At 43.8% G+C, this 23,350-nt stretch overlaps 1 protein-coding gene across 7 annotated transcripts in view; it reads left to right on the top strand.

The window, feature by feature from the left end:
- Positions 1-23,350, top strand: part of PRKN (parkin RBR E3 ubiquitin protein ligase) — a 1,296,326-nt gene that overhangs the window by 1,218,141 nt on the left and 54,835 nt on the right. For 3 of the 7 annotated variants that reach the window (XM_061624329.1, XM_061624333.1, XM_061624332.1), the window contains exon 11: positions 14,755-14,825. The exons of the other annotated variants lie outside the window; for them this stretch is intronic. In XM_061624329.1, coding sequence (XP_061480313.1) covers positions 14,755-14,825 — 71 coding nt within the window. The remainder of the gene's footprint in view (positions 1-14,754; positions 14,826-23,350) is intronic. 7 annotated transcript variants of the gene reach the window in all.

Below are 23,350 nucleotides of genomic sequence, written 5' to 3'. Positions count from 1 at the left end.
CTGGGGTAAGAGGCTTCTGCCAGCAGACACCAGTGGAGCTGGAACCATGCCAGCTCAGCCAGCGGTCCACCACATCCAACTCCCTCAGCCTGGCATAAATATGAATTGCATTGCGCCCTTGGAAACTAATTTCAGAAAGCACTTGGTTGGTTGGTTTACTGGTGGTTTGACCTCAAAATGGCCTCATTGCTGAGCTGTACGCATTGGGAAAATCAAAAATTAAGACAGAGTTACAGCCTAGGTGGCCAGCCAGGCAGCTAACAGTGGTGCATACAGCAGTGTTTCTGTTCCTTAAGGCCTATTTTTATCCTTTGCCATCAAGTACTCAAGAAAAAGAAGAAAAATCAGGCACCATGATTGTGAGTATAGTTATTTTAAAAGAGTAAAGGATAACTTAGGATAGTTTTTTTATATCACTTTGTTATCTCATTATTTCACTCTTTAGCAATAAGCACCCAATCCTGCTCTACTCATCATAACAACTGCAAAATAAACAAACTCTTACTTTTTCCTGCAGGCAGGCAAACATGCTCCTTTATTGTTGGCTGAATAGAGAATGCAACTGAAACGGAAAAGCAGAGCAAAGGAAAGTCCAAGGGGCAGAGCCTAACTCTAGCCCATAATACAAAATTCTAATAACTCTTATTATTAACTCTTCAAGGGTCACATTAATATACAGTCCCCCCCCCCGGGTGATTGTGATTATGAAAAATCAGCCGTCAGTCAGGGAAAGTCTTGAATGAGCAGATTTTGGGGGACTCTTCCAGATGGGGCTTTTGTTGTGCACTCACCCTCATTATTCACTGAATTTTTCAGAGGTTCCTATTTTTAAATTGCTCCTGTTCTTAAAACAAGCTGTCATTCTTTAAATGAAGGCTGTCATTGTTTGTCGTGTCACAAATCAGAAAGATAATTATTTTTAAAAAAATCTAGGGGGGGAGCAAAACACAGTTCAGGGGGAACAGTGCACTCATTTGCCCCACACTGGCTACAGGGCTAATGTTGTCCTCAAGGAGGCATGCTATTTTGACACCATGTAAAAACATTTTTATTCTAGTAGACACAGCTTTAATTATAAGGTTTTTAAAGTTACTGAATCTGGGCTGAGTTAGTGTGTGCTTTTATAATTGTTACTCTACTGGTATTATACATTGTTTAATGTGTTTGTATAAGAACATAAGAAAAGCCTGCTGGATCAGACCAATGGCCCATCTAGTCTAGCATCCTGTTCTCACAGTGACCAACCAGATGCCACTAGGAAGCCCAAAGTGTGTGTGTGTGTGTGTGTTGGAGACTTCATTAGTATAAATTGATGTACAAGTCTAATAAATCAAACTTTTATAACAGAACAGCTATATCGAGATGGCTTAATGATTCTACAGCAAGGGTGGGCAACCTCTTTTCTGTGAGGGCCATGTTCCCTTGGGAGTAGCCATATGCATACTGTAATGAGGAATCAAATATTGGGGATTTTTAATCTTTGATTCATCTTAGTGAACCAGAGTTTGGAAGGCCGGCAACAGCAAGGATTCCAGGGAGACAGCCCCTCTGTGACCTCTGAGTACATATCTTGCAAGTAGGGCCGGCTCCAGGCATGTGGGGGCCCTTGGGCATCAGCTTGCCCTGGCCCCCCCGGTGGATGGGTGGGTGTGCGCGCGCTGCCCCCTACCTGTCTAGTCTTTACCATTGCCCTTAATGAAGATGGCGGCCGCGATTTCCCTAAGGGGAATGAAGCCTCCGCCGCCATCTTTGTTGATGGTACACATGCGTGCTACGCACACACATCTCTGCCATCAACTAAGATGGCGGCAGTGGCTTCAGTACCTTAGGAAAGCTGCGGCCACCATCTTCGTTAAGGGCAATGCTAAAAAGCCGGCTGACAGGTAAGTGGGGGGCGTGGGGGGTGCGGATCGCAGAAGGGGAGCGGAGGGCCCCTCAGAGGCTCCTGTAGCTCCGGGGCCCACAGGCCAGTGCCCAACCTGGCCGCCCTTTAGAAACGGCCCTGCTTCCAAGCCTGAAGTTATAGATTTCCTGACTCATATGGAAATTTGGGGAATGTCACCCAGTAAGAACAGGCACTCTTTTCAAACAAAGGAAATGTTTGGAAACCTTTAGGAGGAGACAGAATAGCTCCTTTCAAACTGGGAAATGTTATGCATTTCTAAGCCTTTGGAGGAGACAGGATAGCTCCTTTCAAACTAGGAAATGGTCTGCATAACCGTTATGATAATCTTAAAGGAAGAGGCAGAACATTAGGAGTTCACAGGTAGGAGATTGCAGTCGTTATCTGGGACTCCCTCAAGGAATGGTTTCTGGAAAAACAACACATTCCTTGACCGATGATCCTAAATTCTTTCATTGTTCTTTTTTTGTCACATCCACATCCTCCTGGAGACATTTACACTGGGTTTACATTCAGTATAGTTAGGAAAAGGTATAAAACATGAGGAGTGAGAAGGGGAGGGCACTTCCTCTTCTGGAGGGCTCCAACAGCTGCTTTTCTTACCAATGCACGCTAGCATCTTTGGGACAATTTCAGAGCTATGGATTTGGATGAGAACTTTCAAATCTGTCGCTGGTTACAAAGGGCGGAGCTTTTGCTCATTGGGCTAGATACGGAAGTCTCTCTCTCTCAGCCTTAGTCTTGCAGCAACTCGCCAGGAAAGGTATATGCAACTATCTGGGCCTTTTTCTTTCCTTTTTTCTTTCTCTCTGGGTGAGCTTAATGTGAAAATGTTTATAAGGTTAGTCTCTTTGCTTTAGTCTATCCAGTGTTGCTGAATGAATGAATAATAGAAAGCTGCTCATTGTTAACTGCAGTTGTAAACTGCAATATTTTTCCTTGTTTCTTCTCTTAATAAAACCACTCTTTATTTTACTTTCAGTGTGTGTGTCATTGGGTTAAGGGTAAATTTATACATGCTCTGGGGGTGACATGGGGGTAACTCCAGCAAATGATCCTGCTGCTCTCGCTTAATAGGGGAACTTGCATTTTTAGTGAGCTCTGCTCATGAGGAAGTTCAAGGTCCCTTCGTAACAATACCCTGGACTTCAGGAAAGCCGATTTTAATAAACTTAGAACAATGATAAGTAAGGTTCTGTGGCAAACAGAATAGCCGTGCTGCCCTGGGCTCCTATTGGGAGGAAGGGCAGGATATAAATCAAATAATAAATAAAATAAATAAATGATCCTAATGAGAAAAGGAGTCCAAGATGAGTGGGAGCTTCTAAAAAAGGAACTTCTAAAAGCACAACAGCAAACAGTTCCAACAACCAAAATAAGGGGAAGACAGCAGAAGACGTCAGTGTGGCTTCACAAAAAGCTTAGAGACAATCTGAAAACAAAAAAGGACGCATACTGGAAGTGAAAGGAAGGCAAGGCCACAAAGGAAGAGTAGATAGGTAGCACGGAATTGCAGGGATAGTGTCAGAAAGGCTAAAGCTGAGAATGAGCTGAGGTTAGCGAGAGATGCTAAAAGTAACAAAAAAGTTTCTGCAGGTACATCCATAGTAAAAGACAGAGAAAAGAAATGGTGGTACAGCTGCTCAGTGAGGATGACAAAATGATAACAGATGACAAAGAAAAAGCAGACGCGCTCAATTCCTACTTTGCCTCAGTCTTCTCCCAAAAGAGGGTCTATGACCATCCTGGCAAACGTGAAGGTGAAGGGACAGGATTGCAGCTTGAGACTGATAGACAAATGGTCAAGGAATACCTAATCACTTTGAACAAATTCATATCTGCTGGGCCTGATGAAATGCATCCTAGAGTATTGAAGGAACTGGCTGAAGAACTCTTGGAACCACTGTTTATTATTTTTGTGAAATCATGAAGGATTGGTGAAGTGCCAAATGACTGGAGGAGAGCTAATTTGTCCCTATCTTCAAAAAGGGGAAGAAGGAGGAACCGGGGAACAGCAGACCAGTCAGCCTGACATTGATCCCTGGGAAAGTTCTGGAGCAGATTATTAAGCAGTGGATCCGTAAACACCTTGAAACAATGTAGTGATTACTAGAAGCCAAGATACATTTATGAAGAACAAATCCTGCCAGACTAATCTTATCTCATTTTTGATCAGGTAACCTCCCTCATAGACTGTGGGAATGCTGTGGATATAATATATCTCAATTTCAGGAAAGCTTTTGACAAAGTACCCCATGTTATTCTGATTACCAAGCTAGCTAAATGTGGGCTGGATGGAACAACTATCAGGTGGATCCACAGTTGGCTACAGAATCGTTCTCAGAGAGTACTTATCAATGGCTCCTTCTCAAACTGGGGGAAGGTAAATAGTGGTGTACTGCAGGGCTTGGTCCGGAGCCTAGCGCTCTTCAACATTTTTATTAATGACTTGGATGAGGAGGTTCAGGGAATGTTTACCAAATTTGCAGATGATACAAAATTGGGAGGGATAGCTAATACCCTGGAGGGCAGAAACAAAATGATCTTGATTGGGTGGAGCATTGGGCTGAAAACAACAGAATGAAATTTATCAGGGGTAAGTGCAAAGTTCTACACCTAGGAAAATGAAACCAAATGCTCAGCAATACTACATGCAAGAAGGATCTTTGAATTGTTGTTGATCACAAGCTGAATTCGAGACAACACTGTAATATGGCTACAAAAACGGCAAATGCTTTTTAGGCTGCATTAAGAGAAGTATAGTTTCCAACTTGCGTGCAGCACTAGTTCCCCTCTTTTCGGCACTGGTTAGGTCTCATCTTGAGTATTGCGTCCAGTTCTGGTCTCCGCACTTCAAGAAGGATGCAGACAAACTGGAACAGGTTCGGAGGAGGGCAACGAGGATGATCAGGGGACTGGAAACAAAGTCATATGAGTAGAGACTGAAAGGACTGGGCATGCATAGCCTTGAGAAGACTGAGGGGAGATACGATAGCACTGTTTAAGTATGTGAAGTGTTGCCACATAGAGGAGGGCCAGGAATCGGGCTCTCTGGCCGGGATCTCTACTTGGTTGTCCCAGAGTGCAGGACATGGAATAATGGGCTCAAGTTACAGGAAGCCAGATTTCGACTGAATATCAGGAAAAACTTCTGTTATTGTGGTACGACCGTGGAACCAATTACCTAGGGAGGTGGTGGGCTCTCCAACACTGGAGACATTCAAGAGGAAGCTGGACAGCCACTTGTTGGGTATGCTTTAAATTGGATCCCTGCATTGAGCTGGAGGTTGGCCTCATTGGCCTTATAGGCCTCTTCCAAATCTACTGTTCTATCATTCTGTGAGTAATTTCTCAGTGTTCAAATGCTAACTATTGGTAGAAACTAGGATAGTAGTGGGTGGGGCTTGAATCAAAACTGCCATCTTTCTGCCACCTCTTTCCTCTCTCTTTCTGTCACCTCTCTCTCTTGTTCAGCCACCCCTCTGTCTTTCTTCCAACCCCTTGTCTCTCCCTCTCCCTACTTATCCAATGGGCTGCCAGGGGAGGGACAAATGGCTGTTACCAGAGAACTGAATTGATCACTTGCAAAGGACTTTTGAAATTAGGCCAAGAGTCTCATAAAATTAGGCTCAGGGTGTCAGGGCGTCAGACGTCCAGGTGCCAGGTTGGGGGTATGAGGATTCAGAAACGGAAGAGGAGGGGCCCAGTTCGTTAGAGCGGACTGGAGAAGGAGAGGAAATTCCAGAGATAGCGTTGCATAGCAACGGAGACCTTGACGGTCTCACAGAACTGGAGTCTTCCCTCGAAGTTCCCACGCTGCCTCCTGAGCCAGAGAAAAGCGGCGAGAGATTGCAAGACAGTTTGAAACTTGACCCCCCTCTCTCCCCCATACCAGAGTCGGAGACTTCAGAAGAGGAGGGGCCCATGCTTCCTCCGTCGCCACATACGCGAAGACATTTGAAAAGACAGGAAAGGAAGGGGGGCAGGAGGGTGGTGACCGAGGGTCCGGTAAGGAGGAGCGAAAGGCTTCGTGCCCGTTTGCCCCCCTCTTAAGAGACAGGTGGGAAAGTGGTCCCTTGCTCTGTCAACTTTCTTCCATGTCGCAGGACCTGTAACTTTGTGTTGCTTCATGAGAAGGCGCAGTCTATGTTTGGATATTACCTTAATAAAAACTGAATTGCTTTCAACCACAAGCCTGGTTCCTGAGTCCCATCCTGGGCCTGACAGCTTGACAGAGCCACCTAATTCACCCTCTACGCTCTCTTCACTTGACCGTGACAAGATGTCAAAGGGAGCGGCGGGGGGAACAAATCCCACTTCTGAGACGGAAGAAGTGAGACTTTTGAGGACTAATGTGGCTGATCTGCAGACGGATGTTCAAACCTTGCTGGCAGCAGTCAAGGCGCTGAAAACAGATAATCAGGCCTTGCAAGCCACGGTCGATCGGATGCGGGCAGCCCCTCCAGCCACGGCGGTGAAGGTTCCCATTGAATTACCCCCAAAGTATGCGGGGCAAAGTGATCAGTTGGCAACTTTTGTGGCTCAATGTGAGTTATACTTGGATGTCAGGAATGCAGAATTTCCGAGTGATGGGGCTAAAGTGGCCTTCGTGATCAGCCTCCTGGAGGGAGAAGCTGCAAAATGGGTGACCCCGTACCTGGTGAGAAAGGATACCCTCCTAGGAAGATACAGAGGATTTATTTATACAAGAAATGACCGAGATGTTTCAAGACCCGCAACGAGCTGAAACAGTAGCGCGGCAGCTAGGCGCACTGAAACAAGCCAAAGGAACTGTTTCCGAGTACACTAATGCTTTTAAAATTTTGTCCCAGGAAACTGGTTATAATGAGGCAGCCTTGGTGTTTATGTACCGGAGTGGACTAAATGCTGAGATCCTGGATGAGCTGGCCAGGACCTCTCCCCCCACTGACCTGACAGGGCTAATCCGGCTATGTTTACAGATCGATCACCGGCTGGAAGGAAGGCGCATGGAAAAGAAACAGGAGGTCCCGAGATATTCAGCCTCGGCATCCCGCAGCAAGGTCCTTTCCACTTCAGGAATGGCAGGTAATGCACCCGAGAGACAGGGAGGGGCTAGGCTGAGACTGTCAGAAGAAGAAAAAGAGAGACGCCGCTGAGAACGTTTATGCTTTTATTGTTCGAAACCGGGCCATGTGGCCAGAGATTGTGGACTGAAAGGGGGGAAGGCAGAGCCGTCGGGAAACTAGAACACCCAGTCCACGTGCAGGCCGGTGGACTGGGGGCAGCGTTGTATAAACGCCCTCCAATGATCCAACCCCCCTCCAAAGGAGTGTTGGTTCTACCTATTTGGATTACAACTTCCCAAGGAGTGATGTTTAACTCTACTGCATTAATTGACAATGGGGCCTCCACAAATTTTATGGATGCAAAGTTAGCTAAGCGTTATGGAATTTCTAGGTGGAAACTGGACGCTCCCCTATCTGTGGAGACCATCGATGGGAGACCCCTGAAGTCAGGAGGGGTGACACACGCCACGGAGGAATTGAAACTTCAAATTCCTGGGCATGAGGAGCTCATTTCGCTGTACGTGTCAGATCTCTCGAACTTTGAGGTGATTCTGGGAATGCCCTGGCTAGCCAAGCATGAACCCAAAATAAGTTGGAAGGAGGCGGTGGTGTGGTTCACCTCTCAGTATTGTCAGAACTGTCAACCCGAAGGAATCAAGAACACCTTAGCGGGGGCAGTACACGAGAGCGAGCAAGTGACCCTTCCTTCGAAGTATGAGGAATTCAAAGATGTGTTTGATGAAAAAGAGGCAGAGACTCTACCCCCCCACCGCCCTTACGACTGTGCAATTGATCTCGTGCCAGGAGCCAGCATCCCATCGGGGAGAATTTACTCTCTCACAGAAATTGAGAGGGAGGCCCTGAAGGAATTTCTGGAAAAGAACCTGAAGCGAGGATTCATACGTCCCTCACAGTCCCCTGCTGGAGCGCCCCTGTTGTTTGTGAAGAAGAAAGGGGGGGAGCTCAGACCTTGTAACAACTACCGTGCATTGAATCAGATCACCATCCCTAACAGTTACCCACTGCCCTTGATTTCAGAGCTACTAGACTGCCTGCGCTCAGCAAAAATCTTCACGAAGCTGGATTTAAGAGGAGCGTACAATCTGGTCAGGATGAAGGAGGGACATGAATGGAAAACAGGATTTCTGACTTCTTACGGTCAGTTTGCGTATTTGGTCATGCCGTTCGGACTTTCGGGGAGCCCAGGCGTGTTTCAAAAGTTCATGAACGACGTGTTTAGAGACCTGTTGGACACGTATGTAATTTGTTACTTGGATGATATCCTAGTGTTCTCAAAGAATCAAGAAGACCATGACCAGCACATAAAAACTGTGTTGAGGAGACTGAGAGAAAATCATCTGTATGCTAAGCTAGAGAAATGTGGATTTGACCTCAAGTCTCTGGACTTCCTTGGGTACCGAATCTCAGCGGGGGGAGTGGAGATGGACCCAGGGAAAGTGAGTTGTATACTGGACTGGGGTCAACCTGTCACCAAAAAGGATGTACAACGTTTTCTAGGGTTTGCCAATTACTACAGAAAGTTCATTCCAGGGTTTTCCAAATTAACAGCCCCCCTGACTGACTGTTTAAGGGAAAAGAAGAAATTCCAATGGACAGAGAACGCCACAAAAGCCTTTGAGGAGCTGAAAAGAAGATTTGCTACTGAGCCCATTCTGCGCTTCGCCGATCCAACCCGCCCCTTCGTCGTGGAAGCCGATGCTTCGGATTTTGCCATCGGGGGGGTCCTTCTGCAATTAGACCAAGAAGGGAAGGAGCTGCACCCCTGCGCGTACTTCTCTAGAAAGTTAAAGCCTGCAGAGAAGAACTATACAGTTTGGGAGAAGGAACTACTAGCCATCAAGGATTCTTTTGAGAACTGGAGACAATACTTGGAGGGGGCCTCTCATCAGATTGAAGTGCGCTCCGACCACAAGAACCTGGAAAGCCTGCAAACAGCCAGGAAGCTGAACCAGAGACAGATAAGGTGGTCCCAGTTCTTCACTAGGTTCAACTTCAAGATTACTTATCATGCTCAAGCTAAAAACCAGAGAGCAGACGCCTTATCCAGACAGCCACAATTCCAAGGAAGTGAATACGATGACCAGCCTCAATACATGATCCCGCCGGAGAAATTAACATTGGGATCATGTCAGCCTTCATGGGAAGAAGAACTCAAAATGGCACAACAGGCAAATGCAGACCTGCAACGATATATTCAGGAGGCGGGACAAGATCAAGATCCAGAAGTAAGTTTCCACTGGCGAGATAGGCTGTTATGGTTCAAAGCAGCCAGGTATGTGCCAGAAGGAGAATTAAGACTCAGAGTCCTACGTCAGTGCCATGACTCCATCACCGCGGGGCACTTTGGTATTTATAAAACCATTCAGAACGTGGCCAAGGACTTTTGGTGGCCTAAAATGCGTCGAGACATTGAGAACTATGTAAAATCCTGTTCTGTCTGTGTGCGGGCGAAAACACAAACAGGAAAGCCAGCCGGGCTGTTACAACCGCTACCTGTCCCAAACGAACCCTGGAAGGACCTTTCCATGGATTTTATAACTGATCTACCAAAGTCACAAGGAATGACGGCCATCCTGGTGGTGGTCAATTTACTCACCAAAATGGCTCATTTTCTCCCTTGTTCAGGGGCCTTAGAGGCAAAAGAAACAGCCAAGTTATTCATCAGGTTGCATGGATTGCCAAACAGTGTAGTCTCGGATCGAGGAACTCAGTTCACAGCTAAATTTTGGAGAGCAATGTGGAAACAGTTGCAGACGGAGCTAAAACTCTCTTCCACTCATCATCCCCAGACGGACAGACAGACGGAACGCCTGAACGCTGTTTTGGAAAGATATTTACGTTGTTATGTGTCCTATCAACAGACTGACTGGGTGTCATATTTGCACTTTGCAGAGTTTGCCTACAACAACTCCTTGCACTCCAGCACTAAGCAAACCCCGTTCTTCGCTAATTATGGATTTCATCCTAAAGCCTTCCCAAGCAGCTCAGAAGGGGTGCTCGTGCCGGCCGCAGAAGACTATCTGAAGGAGTTACAGGCCGTTCAACAGACATTGAAACAGCAGCTAAACGAAGCCAAGACGGAGTACAAGCGAGCTGCTGATCTGCACAGGAGGGAGCCCCCCCCCTTCAACCAGGAGATCAGGTATGGCTGTCCACTCGTTTCCTTCAGATGCCGGGCAAATGTAGGAAATTACAGGACAAAAGGGTGGGGCCCTTTGAAATAGAGGCTCAAATTAATCCCGTGGCTTATTGACTAAAGCTACCAGACACGTTTAAAATACACCCTGTGTTTCATCAATCCTTGTTAACAAAAGTAGCCCCCCTCAGCGAATTGCGGCCAGAGGAGCCTCCAGGGGCTCCGTTAATAGTGAATGAGCAAACTGAGTTTGAAGTGGAAGAAATCCTGGACTCCCAAATGAGGCATAACAAATTGCAGTATTTGATTCACTGGAAGGGCTATGAGCCGGCAGACAGATCTTGGGAAGCTGAAACTGATGTGCACGCTCCAGATTTGGTACAACTTTTTCACCAAAGGTTTCCCCATCGCCCCAAGCCAGTCGGGAGGGGGGGGGCACAGCATGGGAGAGGGGATGATGTCAGGGCGTCAGACGGTCTCACAGAACTGGAGTCTTCCCTCGAAGTTCCCACGCTGCCTCCTGAGCCAGAGAAAAGTGGCGAGAGATTGCAAGACAGTTTGAAACTTGACCCCCCTCTCTCCCCCATACCAGAGTCGGAGACTTCAGAAGAGGAGGGGCCCGTGCTTCCCCCGTCGCCACGTATGCGAAGACAGTTGAAAAGACAGGAAAGGAAGGGGGGCAGGAGGGTGGTGACCGAGGGTCTGGTAAGGAGGAGCGAAAGGCTTCGTGCCCATTTGCCCCCCTCTTAAGAGACAGGCAGGAAAGCGGTCCCTTGCTCTGTCAACTTTCTTCCATGTCGCAGGACCTGTAACTTTGTGTTGCTTCATGAGAAGGCGCAGTCTATGTTTGGATATTACCTTAATAAAAACTGAATTGCTTTCAACCACAAGCCTGGTTCCTGAGTCCCATCCTGGGCCTGACAGAGGGCCACAAGTTGCATACCACAGGCCTACAGTGATGCCATCCAAAGTAACTTCAGTTTAAAACTTCATCCAAGAATGTCAGGTTCAGCATAACTGTGAGGTACATATGATGTTCACCTTCCCCCCGTGCTGTCACCTCCAAATGCCTAAGAGATGGGATGCTTAGGTGGTTTCACACCAGACAATATCAAGAGATGGCTGGCTTTTTTAAAAACCTTCCTAATAGTTAACCTTCCTAATAGTTAAATGTTACAGCATTAATTAATATTTAATTTCCAAACTGCTGCCAAAACCAGGGACTTCCCTCCCTTTTTTTGCAAAATGCAAATAATGTGAACAGCAACTAGATCTGTCAGACCATGTTCTTTCAGGCTGCTGGCCCATCTGTTTACCATTCTTCCTTTCTGCCTTTTACTTCATAAAGTGAAGCATTATCTTTGTAAGGTGTGTATGTGTCTGTGTTTTGTTGATGAGGGGGCACTTCCTGTTCTTCCTCTGTACTGTCCCAAGTATTTTCAGTTATTGTTGAGAGTTATTTGTCTGTTGTGCTATAATTCAGACTGTGTCAAATTAGGGTCTTTCAAGCATTGTATCCGTGATCCAGAATTGATGCATGTATTTTTGTTGTGATTATTTTTCCTGAAAGCTTTTCAAAGGAAGGACAAGATAAGTGCATTCACTGCTCTTATTTAAGTGCTATGTGGTAGTCCCTCTGAATAATAGACCTCACCTCCCCTAATTTTCTGGCCTTTAATGTGTTAGTGCTCTAGTATAAAAGCTCAGAAAATTCAGCCTTGTTTACTTTTCTGCAGTACAAATAACCACATTTAGACAAATGTGTGCTTTAGGTGTGTGTGTTATTTAGGGTTGCTGCTTTGTCGCATCTGTGGATCTCATGCATTCTGTCCATTGGATAGTTTAATACTGTTGAAAAAATGTTTCCCTTCTACATGCCCAGTAATGGTCTTTAATAACTTGGTAATTTGCATGCAATAGCTTATGTACCCACTGAAGGGGTCTTTGGTGAAACCATAAGGCCTTAAGACAATGGATGGAAATATTTTTCAGCCTCTCCTTAAGAAATAACTCTCTCTCTCTCTCTCTCTCTCTCTCTCTGTCTCTCTCACTCACTCACTCACTCACTCACTCTCTCTCTCTCTCTCTCTCTCTCACACACACACACACACACACACACACACCCCATATGCCAGGGCTGCATGTAAGGAGTGCAGGTGAATTTATTTAAGTTGGTTGGTTGGGAAGCTCATATGCAATCATTCTCTTCCATGTTAAGCCTTGCAGTGGGTTATTTACAGAGATTTTTAACCATATTTCAATAGTATTCAAGGAATATTTTGGCTTTTGTCACATAATTATTAATTTTACTTACTAGAATACTTGTACAGCAGTTACATCTGCAAGGAATAAACACTAATACAGGGGTTGCCAGTTTTTCACCCAAAGATGCCAGCATGTCTGCCAGTACCTCCTATGGCACCTGTACAATATCTTAGTGAATATCCCCTCAAAAATCCACAGTGCATGAGAGCCTGTTTGCTTTTCCTGCTTAGTTCCTGGTTGCACTGGCTTAGCCTCTCCTACACTGAACATGATCCCTTTAAAATGTTCACATTTCGTTAGTTGCCAGGATTGGATATCTACCTCCCTACCATTCTGAGCAGAGAAGAGGTGAAAAGAGCTCTCTGGAGGCAAGTGCGGCAATGGTTAATGTTGGTGCCTTTTTCCCATTGATGGAGATGGGTGATGAGGGGCATGCCGGCACCATTTTGTGGCCCTGTCTCTTTTTCTGCTCTTTGACATGTGGCAGCCATTTTGTGTCATGCCACAACTCTGCGGCAACTATTTTGTGTTATGTCACACACCCTGTGGCAGCCATGCTGTTTTGTCACAGTCACCACAACAGTTATTTTGTGAATAACAACCACAGTGCCCACTGCCCCCCCAAGCTTAAAACTATTGTTCTGTTATTTCAAGCTATTGTATGCTGATTGGCTGAAATGATATCCATCATTGGCGCTGCACAAGAAACAGAATAGGAGTAGGTCTACGGAGGGAGAATGATGCAAACTGGATTATGTTCAGTCATTACCACCCTAGAAAATAACATACCGCCTAAACTATATACACAATTATAAGATAGTGTTAGAAAAGCAAGATATTATATTAGAAGATAAAGTTTGTTACAAAAAATGTACTGCTACAAATAGAAACCTGCCCATTATTTATTAGTGCACATCATAAATGTTGCTTTGTCAGCTCTTATTGTGCAAGAAGTCTCATAATAAAATAACTACTCATATATTTGTATCTGGATTGCACCATTTTTATCTCTGTAATGGGTTACTGTACAAAAGAAATTGTTCTCTTTTTCCCCCCTGCGTAATAGCCAAACATGTCAGATAAGATCTCTTTGGGTCCAAGCTATGGGGGAAAAGTTTAATTTTGCAGCTATATAACATGATGGATACAATAGGTTATACTAGCTAAGCCAGCATTATTATTTTTTCTGTCACAATAGAGTGATCATAAGAGGATCCAAGTACTGAAAGGAAATGATTGCCAGAAAGGTACTTGCAGTGCCCTGTCAGTCTGAGGGGATATAATTATTAAAATATGTTTTTGTGATAAGAGACACAGCATTCTGTTTCTGTTGCTGCGATCCTATTCACACTTACTGGAAGAAAGCCCTGTTGAGCACAGTGGGATGAATTCTGAGTATGATTATGTATGATTAGGTTGTATATATCTGGCATGAATTCCAAGCATATTCTGTCTGTCCAGCACTTAACTGTATTAGTGGAATTTCACTTTTGAAGGATGGGGGTATAGTTCAGTTGCCAGCGCTCTTTACATTATTTGGGAGATTAGATACAATTATTGGGAGATGTTGAGTCCCTTTCAGCACATTTGATTCTGCCAAGAAGAGAAAAGACAAAATCCTATAGACTGGGGTATGGTGGGTTCAAGGATTCTGAAAGTTAGGAAACTTCAGGTCAGACGAGAATGATTGCAAGACATCATTCATGAGTTTAATCAAAGTCCGAACAGTTACATTTTAGAATAATGGATTGTTTTGCCATTTGCTGGAACCTAAACAGGTTCATTCAAAATGAATAGTGGAGAGATCAGAAATCACAGGCTCAGGGTATGACAATTTGTTTATTCTTCCTGCTTCAGTGCACATTGATGGGATATGTCTCTGACTGCAAAAAATCCAAAGACTATATCCACTTACTTGATTTGATTTATAAATAACATCATAGTTGCCCCAACCTAAGCTTGGTGCTATCCCTGACAAGATTCAAACCTCACAGGAGGGCTGAAATCACTCAGCCATAACATATAGATACCTGCAAAATGGAAATGAAATGGTGTAGTGCTGAAATGTCTAATAAGCTAGCATGGCACATTTGAAGTAATGCCAAAATTGAGGATTGTGTCCCTGAAAATCTTGCAATTATACAAGATAGGATTGGAAAAGAAGTGGCAAATGAAATTGTCCAAATCTAACAAATGTACAGGGATATTGCAAATGGTGTGTGCAACCTTGTGGAATAATGTGGAACTATTTGATGTGCTGCAGATGGAAGCATCAGTCAATGGAGGTTATTGCTGAGTACAACAAACTGCATATGGGGTAAAGTGCATGAGATCAAACTGTCTACAGTAGACACAAGGGTATCTTGTACATTTATCTGCAGGGTTCACAACACATCTGCCATAGCTACCTCATGGGTCAAAGAAAACATGCATACCCCATGGACCATTTCCAGTAAGTGTTTCCTCTGTCATTTTCCCAAGTTTCTCAAAGAGCATCCCCTCTTTGTTGTTGAATGACAACTTTGCAAAGAAAATTAAGTCACCCAGAATGAAGCAGTGCCCAATAGTATTTCCTCCTCTCATGAAGAGAGATCGCTTTGTGTAAACATCTGATCCTGGGAGATTTTCACAAACTCAAAATGTTACTCCTGCAGAATTGCATTTAACATTTATGCCCAAGGTGATCCATTCTCAAACTGTTTCTGCTTTATCATCCTGTCACTCTTTATTCTTCACCATCAACTGTGTTCTTGATGTGTAGTGCTAGTTCATGTGCCTCTAACGGGATGCAAATATTGTTTCTGTTAAAGTGGATCAAGAGTCTGTTCTGATAGATATGGCTGCAAATAATGACTGTTTGGGTTTATTCCCCTTTGAAACAAACTGACGGATGCAAACATTCGCACAATAGAGGATCACCTGCATTCTGGCTTCTTTGTTTGCTTTCCAGCCTGCTTTTAATAAACAGTAATATCTGTCTACAAAAATCAAACAGGAATCAGCAAGGTTTTGTGTCGAGAAATGAGAGAACAGGATAGGAGCAGATTTCCAGGCAAAGAATTGGGGTTAGAGGCAGTGAGCTCCCTTTCATAGTGAATAAAAAGATTTCAGCCCACAAAGAAGGCTGCACTCCTATACACATTTATCTGGGGCTAAATCCATTTAACTCAATGGGATTTGCTTTTAAGTAGACATGTATAGGGTTGTGATGTTAGGTACTTTCCAGGCACTCAGTGTAGAGTGCTACAAATGTAAGATTGTTGCTTATTTGTTCAAATACTCTCTGATGATGGAGTAGAGTGGAATCTCTCTCATTTTATGAATAGGGCAAGCCCTCTAGAGACAAACAAAATAAGAAATTTAGATAGCAATAGTAGGATATTTGCATAGCCATAGCTATAAAGACCTTATAGTTGAGAAAATATCTCTGGTTTTAAAGTTTGGAGGGTTCATAGAAGATAGATATTGTTCACAAATTTTGTAAAGGTATCTGCCCCTTAAATCCTGAATGTTACAAATAGACAGCAATTTATATTCAAATCATAATTACAATTGTAACAGGTATTTGTCAACCTCCTAGTTAATAAACAAGGAATCTGGGCCGTCTTTTCAGATGTATTTACAGTATTCACTTTTTGGCAATATTTTCATGGCGTGTTATTCAAAAGGTATGTTTTTCAAGAATTGTTGTTGTTATGTGCCTTCAAGTCGATTACGACTTATGGCGACCCTATGAATCAGTGACCTCCAAGAGCATCTGTCATGAATCACCCTGTTCAGATCTTGTAACTTCAGGTCTGTGGCTTCTTTTATGGCATCAATCTATCTTTTGTTTGGCCTTCCTCTTTTTCTACTCCCTTCTGTTTTTCGCAGCATTATTGTCTTTTCTAGTGAATCATGTCTTCTCATGATGTGTCCAAAGTATAATAACCTCAGTTTCATCATTTTAGCTTCTAGTGACAGTTCTGGTTTAATTTGTTCTAACACCCAATTATTTGTCTTTTTCGCAGTCCATGGTATGCGCAAAGCTCTCCTCCAATACCACATTTCAAATGAGTTGATTTTTCTCTTATCTGCTTTTTTCACTGTCCAACTTTCACACCCATACATAGAGATTGGGAATACCATGGTCTGAATGATCCTGACTTTGGTGTTCAGTGATACATTTTTGCATTTGAGGACCTTTTCTAGTTCTCTCATAGCTGCCCTCCCCAGTCCTAGCCTTCTTCTGATTTCTTGACTATTGTCTCCATTTTGGTTAATGACTGTGCCGACGTATTGATAATCCTTGACAAGTTCAGTGTCCTCATTGTCAACTTTAAAGTTACATAAATCTTCTGTTGTCATTACTTTCATCTTTTTGACGTTGAGCTGTAGTCCTGCTTTTGTGCTTAACTCTTGAACTTTCATCAGCATTCTTTTCAAATTGTTACTGGTTTCTGCTAGTAGTATGGTATTGTCTGCATATCTTAAATTATTGATTTTCTCCCTCCAATTTTCACACCTCCTTCATCTTGGTCCGATATCGCTTTCCATATGATATGTTCTGAGTACAGATTAAACAAATAGGATGATAGAATACACCCCTGTCTCACACCCTTTTCTATTGGGAACCAATAGGTTTCTCCATATTCTGTCCTTACAGTAGCCTCTTGTCCAGAGTGTAGGGTGCGCATCAGGACAATCAGATGCTGTGGCACCCCCATTTCTTTTAAACCATTCCATAGTTTTTCATGATCTACACAGTCAAAGGCTTTGCTGTAATCTATAAAGCACAGGGTGATTTTCTTCTGAAATTTCTTGCTCTGTTCCATTATCCAACATATGTTTGCAATATGATCTCTGGTGCCTCTTCCCTTTCTAAATCCAGCTTGGATATCTGGCATTTCTCACTCCATATATGGCAAGAGCCTTTGTTGTAGAATCTTGAGCATTACTTTGCTTGCATGGGATATTAAGGCAATAATTCGATAATTACTGCATTCCCTTGGATCCCCTTCCTTTGGAATTGGGATATATATTGAACGCTTCTAGTCTGTGGGCCATTGTTTAGTTTTCCATATTTCTTGACACATTTTAGTCAAAATTTGGACAGATTCAGTCTCAGTAGCTTGTAGCAACTCTATTGGTATGCCATCGGTTCCTGGTGTTTTGTTTCTTCCAAGTATTTTAAGAGCAGCTTTTACGTCACATTCTAAAATTATTAGTATACAAAATATTGTGAAGGTGCATATCTGCAACAGTCCAGGAAGGTCTGGCTCCAGCAGTTGGCCAGATCGGGTACTGGCTGAGGGCCCCAACATCTCAGAAGGTCCTCTCACTTGTCTGACCCAGCTGTGCCACCATTTATCACCCTCCTCCCTCCTGGATAACTGTTTTAGCGGGTGGTGGTGCCACTTTTGAATGGGTACCAAGCTTGGCTCCCTTCCACAGTGATGTCCCATCATTTTAATTTATCCAAAATGTCAGAGCTTGGAAAAGTTACTTTTTTTGAACTACAACTCCCATCAGCCCAATGCAGTGGCCATGCTAGCTGGGGCTGATGGGAGTTGTAGTTTAAAAAAGTAACTTTTCCAAGCTGTGCAAAATGTAGTGCTCCAGCCAAATTGAGGAGTATTGGGGATGGAGTCCCATTGGCAGCCCCATGCCAAGACCCACCAACCCAGAATCAAACTGTCTAGTCTCTACTGGTACTTTTTGAATTGACAGAGTAAACAAATGGGCAATATAGTGGTTGCACTGTACTCATTTTGTCCATCATGCCTAATGACCAGGTGAGGAACAGAGCAGTCTAGCTTGCTGTGGTCTGAATAAGAGTTCTTTTTTAGTTCTAGTTTTTGTCTGTGTTTAATGCTGGATTTTAACTTCTTGCTGAGATTTGTCTGTTGTTGGTGTAATAGACAGTAAACATCTAAAGGGCCATGGTGCCCCCCCCATTTTAAAAAGCTGTGTTAGGCTGCAATCCAATACACACTTACCTGGGAGTAAGTCCCACTGAACCCAATGGAGGTTACTTCTGAGTAGACATATATTGAATTACAGCCTTAATCCTCACTCTTAAGCCTTTTAAACTAAAAGTCTAAAAGCTATCAAAGGCTAAAAACTGAGTTTAATAAAGTATTTGTTTCAATATCTCAGATGAAGTATCTACCCAAGCTAAGGTAGCTGTAAATTAAAAATGATCCTGTTCCCAAGGTTCTGTCAGCTGCTCCCTGGGATGCTACAGTTCTTGATGTGTCAAGGACTTTCTGGCTGATAGGATACCTCTCAGAGACTTCACTTAATAAGATGCTAAATTTGAAGAGAGTTGCAGGGAAACCATGACGTCTTGAATAGCTGGGGGGAAGCATTAATCAGTGCTGTGCTAATGAATTTTTAATTCATACCTGGAGAACAAATTGACTGTGGCTCCTAATCTGGTTTCAGGAGTGTCTTGACTTAAACGTTATGCAGTACAGGTACTCTACAGTGAGGGAGTGTGCTCTTTATGTGTACAAAAATTGCTGATGGAGGGGAGGGGTGGAATCACATTGGATATGCTGGCAGATAGGTACATGTCAAGTGAAAGAAAAAATCTGTTTGCCAGGAAAAAGTGCACTGTTCAGGCCCATTTTTGAAAAAGTGAAATAAAATATGTACATATTGGGCTTTGATTTATTCCAAATATTTGTCATCCTCTATTTATGTGAATACTACTACTATATTGGGTGGAATGTTGTACACTGGTCCAGAAGAGGGCAAGGGAATGAATGTGGACTTCAGATTTCAGCTCATCTCATCTTCTCTGTCTCTCTCTGTCTCTCTCGGCTCATAAAATAATATGAAAATACATACCAGCAATAAACTTAGTAAGCCTACAACTCTACTAACTGGCCTCAAGTGAGGAAGGGTGGTGTGAAACTGTTCTCCATAAAAGCATGTTGATAAATGAACCTTTAGTACAGTGGGATTCAGGCAGGTCTTTGTCTCATTTTGTGGACTTTTGCAAGAATGTGGATCGATTATAGTACTATTGGTAGACAAAGTGCTGTAAAGCCAGATAATATTATTTGCCAATCCCTTGCCATTTCATTTTCTTTAGAATTATAGTTGCGGTATAGGCCCTCCACTCAGGAAGATGCAAGCTAGGCCAACAAATACTGATGAATGCTTCCCAATTTGCCAAGTGGTAGCAATTAACAGGACAGCCATTTGTTTGCTTGTTTAAATACAGTAATAAAAACAATAAAATTCAATGAACAGTAAAAATCTAGTTAAAAGAGTACAAAGAAAATCAGTAACAGATTAAAACAGGGCTGGCAAGTGTCATATCCAAAGGTCTAACAACATAAGAAAAGCCCTGCTGGACTAGACTATCTAGTCCAGCATCCTGTTCTCACACTAGTCAACCAGATGCCTGTAGAAAGCCCACAAGCAGGATTTAAGCACAACAGCACACTCCCAGGTTATGTTCCTCGGCAACAAGTATTCAGAGGCACACTGCTACTATACCCTTATCCTCCATGGATTTCCCTAATCTTCTTTTAAAACCATTCAAGTTGATGGCCACCACTACGTTTTTTGGGAGCAAAAATCATAGTTTAACTATGCACTATATAAGTCTGTCTCAAATCTTCAAATGTTCAAATTCATTGGATGGCCCCAGGTTATATTACTATAAGATGGACTGCTGGCAAGTGATGGGTTGCATCTCACAAAGACTGGGGAGAATGTGTTTGGCCACAGCATGGAGAAGTTCATCAGGAGGGCTTTAAACTGAGGGAGACGTAAACTTGGTGGTAATGACTGATGAAGGCTTGTGCACAGTAATGGGACCAGAGAGATCGGCTCTAATAGGGCCTAGTAACAGTCCTCAGAAAAATGTAGTAAGGAAGCCAAGCCATAAATCACATGGTCTCTGATGTCTGTATACTAATGCACAGAGCATGGGAAACAAGCAGGACGAACTTGAACTCTTAATACAGGAGGGCAATTACAACTTGATAGGTATAACTGAAACTTGGTGAGATGACTCCCATGACTGGAATACAGCAATTGAAGGAAATAACTTGTTCAAAGAGAACAGAAGGAATAAAAAGGGAGGTGGAGTCATGCTATATGTTAAAAATATATATTCCTGCACAAAAATAAGGAAGATGAGCTTGGTAGCTCCACCGAGAGTATCTGGATTAAAATTAATGGGGCAAGTAATAAAAAGAATGTGGTGCTTGGAGTCTACTACCGACCACCCAATCAAGGACAAGAATGTAACTTTTGAAAAGCAAATTGCTAATGTTTCGAGGAGGCATAATGTAGTAGTAATGGGGGGTTTCAATTATCCCGATATCTGTTGGGAGACAAATTCTCCCAAACACGACCCCTCCAATAAATGTCTGACTTGTGTTGGAGATAACTTTCTCCTACAGAAAGTAGAGGAAGCAACCAGAGGATCAGCTATCCTGGACTTGATTCTAACCAATAGAGATGATTTGGTGAAGTGGCAGTTACGGGAACTCTGAGGGAAAGTGACCACACCATACTTGAATTCTTGATTTTAACAGAAGCAAAAGCTGAGAGTAGCCATATGCGCACTGTGGACTTCAGGAAAGCTAATTTTAATAAACTCAGAACAATGTAAATACTATTCCATGGCAAGTCACCCTAATGAGAAATGGAGTCCAAGATGGATGGGAATTTCTAAAAAAGGAAATTTTAAAAGCGCAATGACAAGCAATTCCAACAAGGAAAAAAAGCGGGGAAACAGCAGAAGAATCCAGTGTGGCTTCACAAAAAGCTTAGAGATGACCTGAAAACAAATAAGGACACATACAGGAAGTGGAAAGAAGGCCAGGCCACAGAGGAAGAGTACAGGCATGTATCACGGAATTGCCTGGATGGTGTCAGGAAAGCTAAAGCAGAGAATGAGCTGCGGCTAGCGAGGGATGCTAAAAGCAACAAAAAAAGCTTTCTTCAGGTATGTCCGTAGTAAAAGACAGAGAAAAGAAATAGCGGCACAGGTACTCAATGAGGATGGCAAAATGATAACCAGGGCAGGCTCCAGGAATGCCAGGGCCCTTGGGCATCAGGTTGCCCTGGCCCCCAGTGTGTGTGTGTGTGTGTCTGTGCACGTGCATGTGCGCACGCCTGCGCCCCCCCACCGACCTGTCTGCTGTCTTTTACCATTGCCCTTAACAAAGATGGCGGCTGCGGTTTCCCTAAGGGGATGACGCCTGCGCCGCCATCTTTGTTGATGACACGCGTGCATGCTACGCACGTGCATCTCTACCATCAACTAAGATGGCGGCAGGGGCTTCAATACCTTAGGGAAATTGCGGCCGCCATCTTCATTAAGGGCAATGCTAAAAGACAGAAGACAGGTAGGTGGGGTGCATGGGGGGGGCGTGGATCACGGGAGGGCAGCTGAGGGCCCCCCTGTAGCTCCAGGGGCCATTGGGCCAGTGCCCCACCTGGCTGCCCTTTAGAACCGGCCCTGATGATAACAGATGACAAAGAAAAGGCAGAAGTGCTCGATTCATAATTTGGCTCAGTCTTCTCCCAAAAAAGGGTCTATGACCCTCCCGGGAAACGTGAAATAGAAGGGGCAGGATTGGAGCTTGAGATTGATAGACAAATGGTCAAGGAATACCTAATCACTTTGAATGAGTTCAAATTGGCAGGACCCAATAAACTGCATCCCAGAGTATTGGCTGAAGAACTGGCTGAAGAACTCTCAGAACCGGCACTGTCTATTATCTTTGCGAAATCATGGAGCACTGGTGAAGTGCCGGATGACTGGAGGAGAGCTAATTTGTCCCTATCTTCAAAAAGGGCAAGAAGGAGGAACCGGGGAACTACTGACCAGTCAGCCTAACATCAATCCCTGGAAAAACTCTGGAGCAGATCATAAAGCAGTCAATCTGTAAGCACCTTGAAAGCAATGCAGTGATTACTAGGAGCTAACATGGATTTATGAAGAACAAATCCTGCCAAACTAATCTTATCTCATTTTTTGATCGGCTAACCTCCCTTGTAGACTGTGGGAATGCTGTGGACGTAATGTATCTCGACTTCAGCAAAGCTTTTGACAAAGTGCCCCATGATATTCTGATTAGCAAGCTAGCTAAATGTGGGCTGGATGAAACAACTATCAGGTGGATCCACAGTTGGCTCCAGAATCGTACTCAAAGCGTGCTTATCAATGGTTCCTTCTCAAACTGGGCGGAAGTAACGAGTGGGATACCACAGGGTCGGTGTGGGCCCAATGCTCTTCAACATTTTTATTAACAACTTGGATGAGGAGTTACCGAGCATGCTTATCAAATTTGCAGATGATACAAAATTGGGGGGCATAGCTAATACCGTGGAAGACAGAAACAAAATTCAAAGGGACCTTGATAGGCCGGAGCACTGGGCTAAAGACAACAGAATAAAATTCAACAGGGATAAATACAAAGTTCTACACTTAGGAAAAAGAAATCAAATGCACAGTTATAAGATGGGGAATACTTGGCTCAGCAATACGACATGTGAGAAGTATCTTGGGATTGTCGTTGATCACAAGCTGAATATGTGCCAACAGTATGATGTGGCTGCAAAAAAGGCAAATGCTATATTAGGCTGCATTAACAGAAGTATAGTTTCCAAATCGCGTAAGGTACTAGTTCCCCTCTATTCAGCACTGGTTAGGCCTCATCTTGAATACTGCGTCCAGTTCTGGTCTCTGCTCTTCAAGAAGGATGCAGACAAACTGGAACAGGTTCAGAGGAGGGTGTGACGTCCTTCCCTGGTTCTCCCTGTCAGGTTCCCACCTGCTTGTGGCTACTGACTTTCACTAGGCACCACCAGGGATACCACCAGTCCGGACCGTCCTTTTTATGGTTTCTCACTCTGCTCTAGCACAGATCTCACTAGATCCCCCTGCTAGGCAGCACCACCAGTCACATCCTATAACCAATACTCCCAGAGACTTTGCCTGAGTCTCTCTCTAGCTGGTTACTT

This window comes from Rhineura floridana, chromosome 4 (genome assembly GCF_030035675.1).
Source record: "Rhineura floridana isolate rRhiFlo1 chromosome 4, rRhiFlo1.hap2, whole genome shotgun sequence".
NCBI lineage: Eukaryota > Metazoa > Chordata > Lepidosauria > Squamata > Rhineuridae > Rhineura > Rhineura floridana.
Note: the sequence above shows the minus strand (reverse complement) of the source record. Positions and strands in the feature narration are given on the sequence as shown.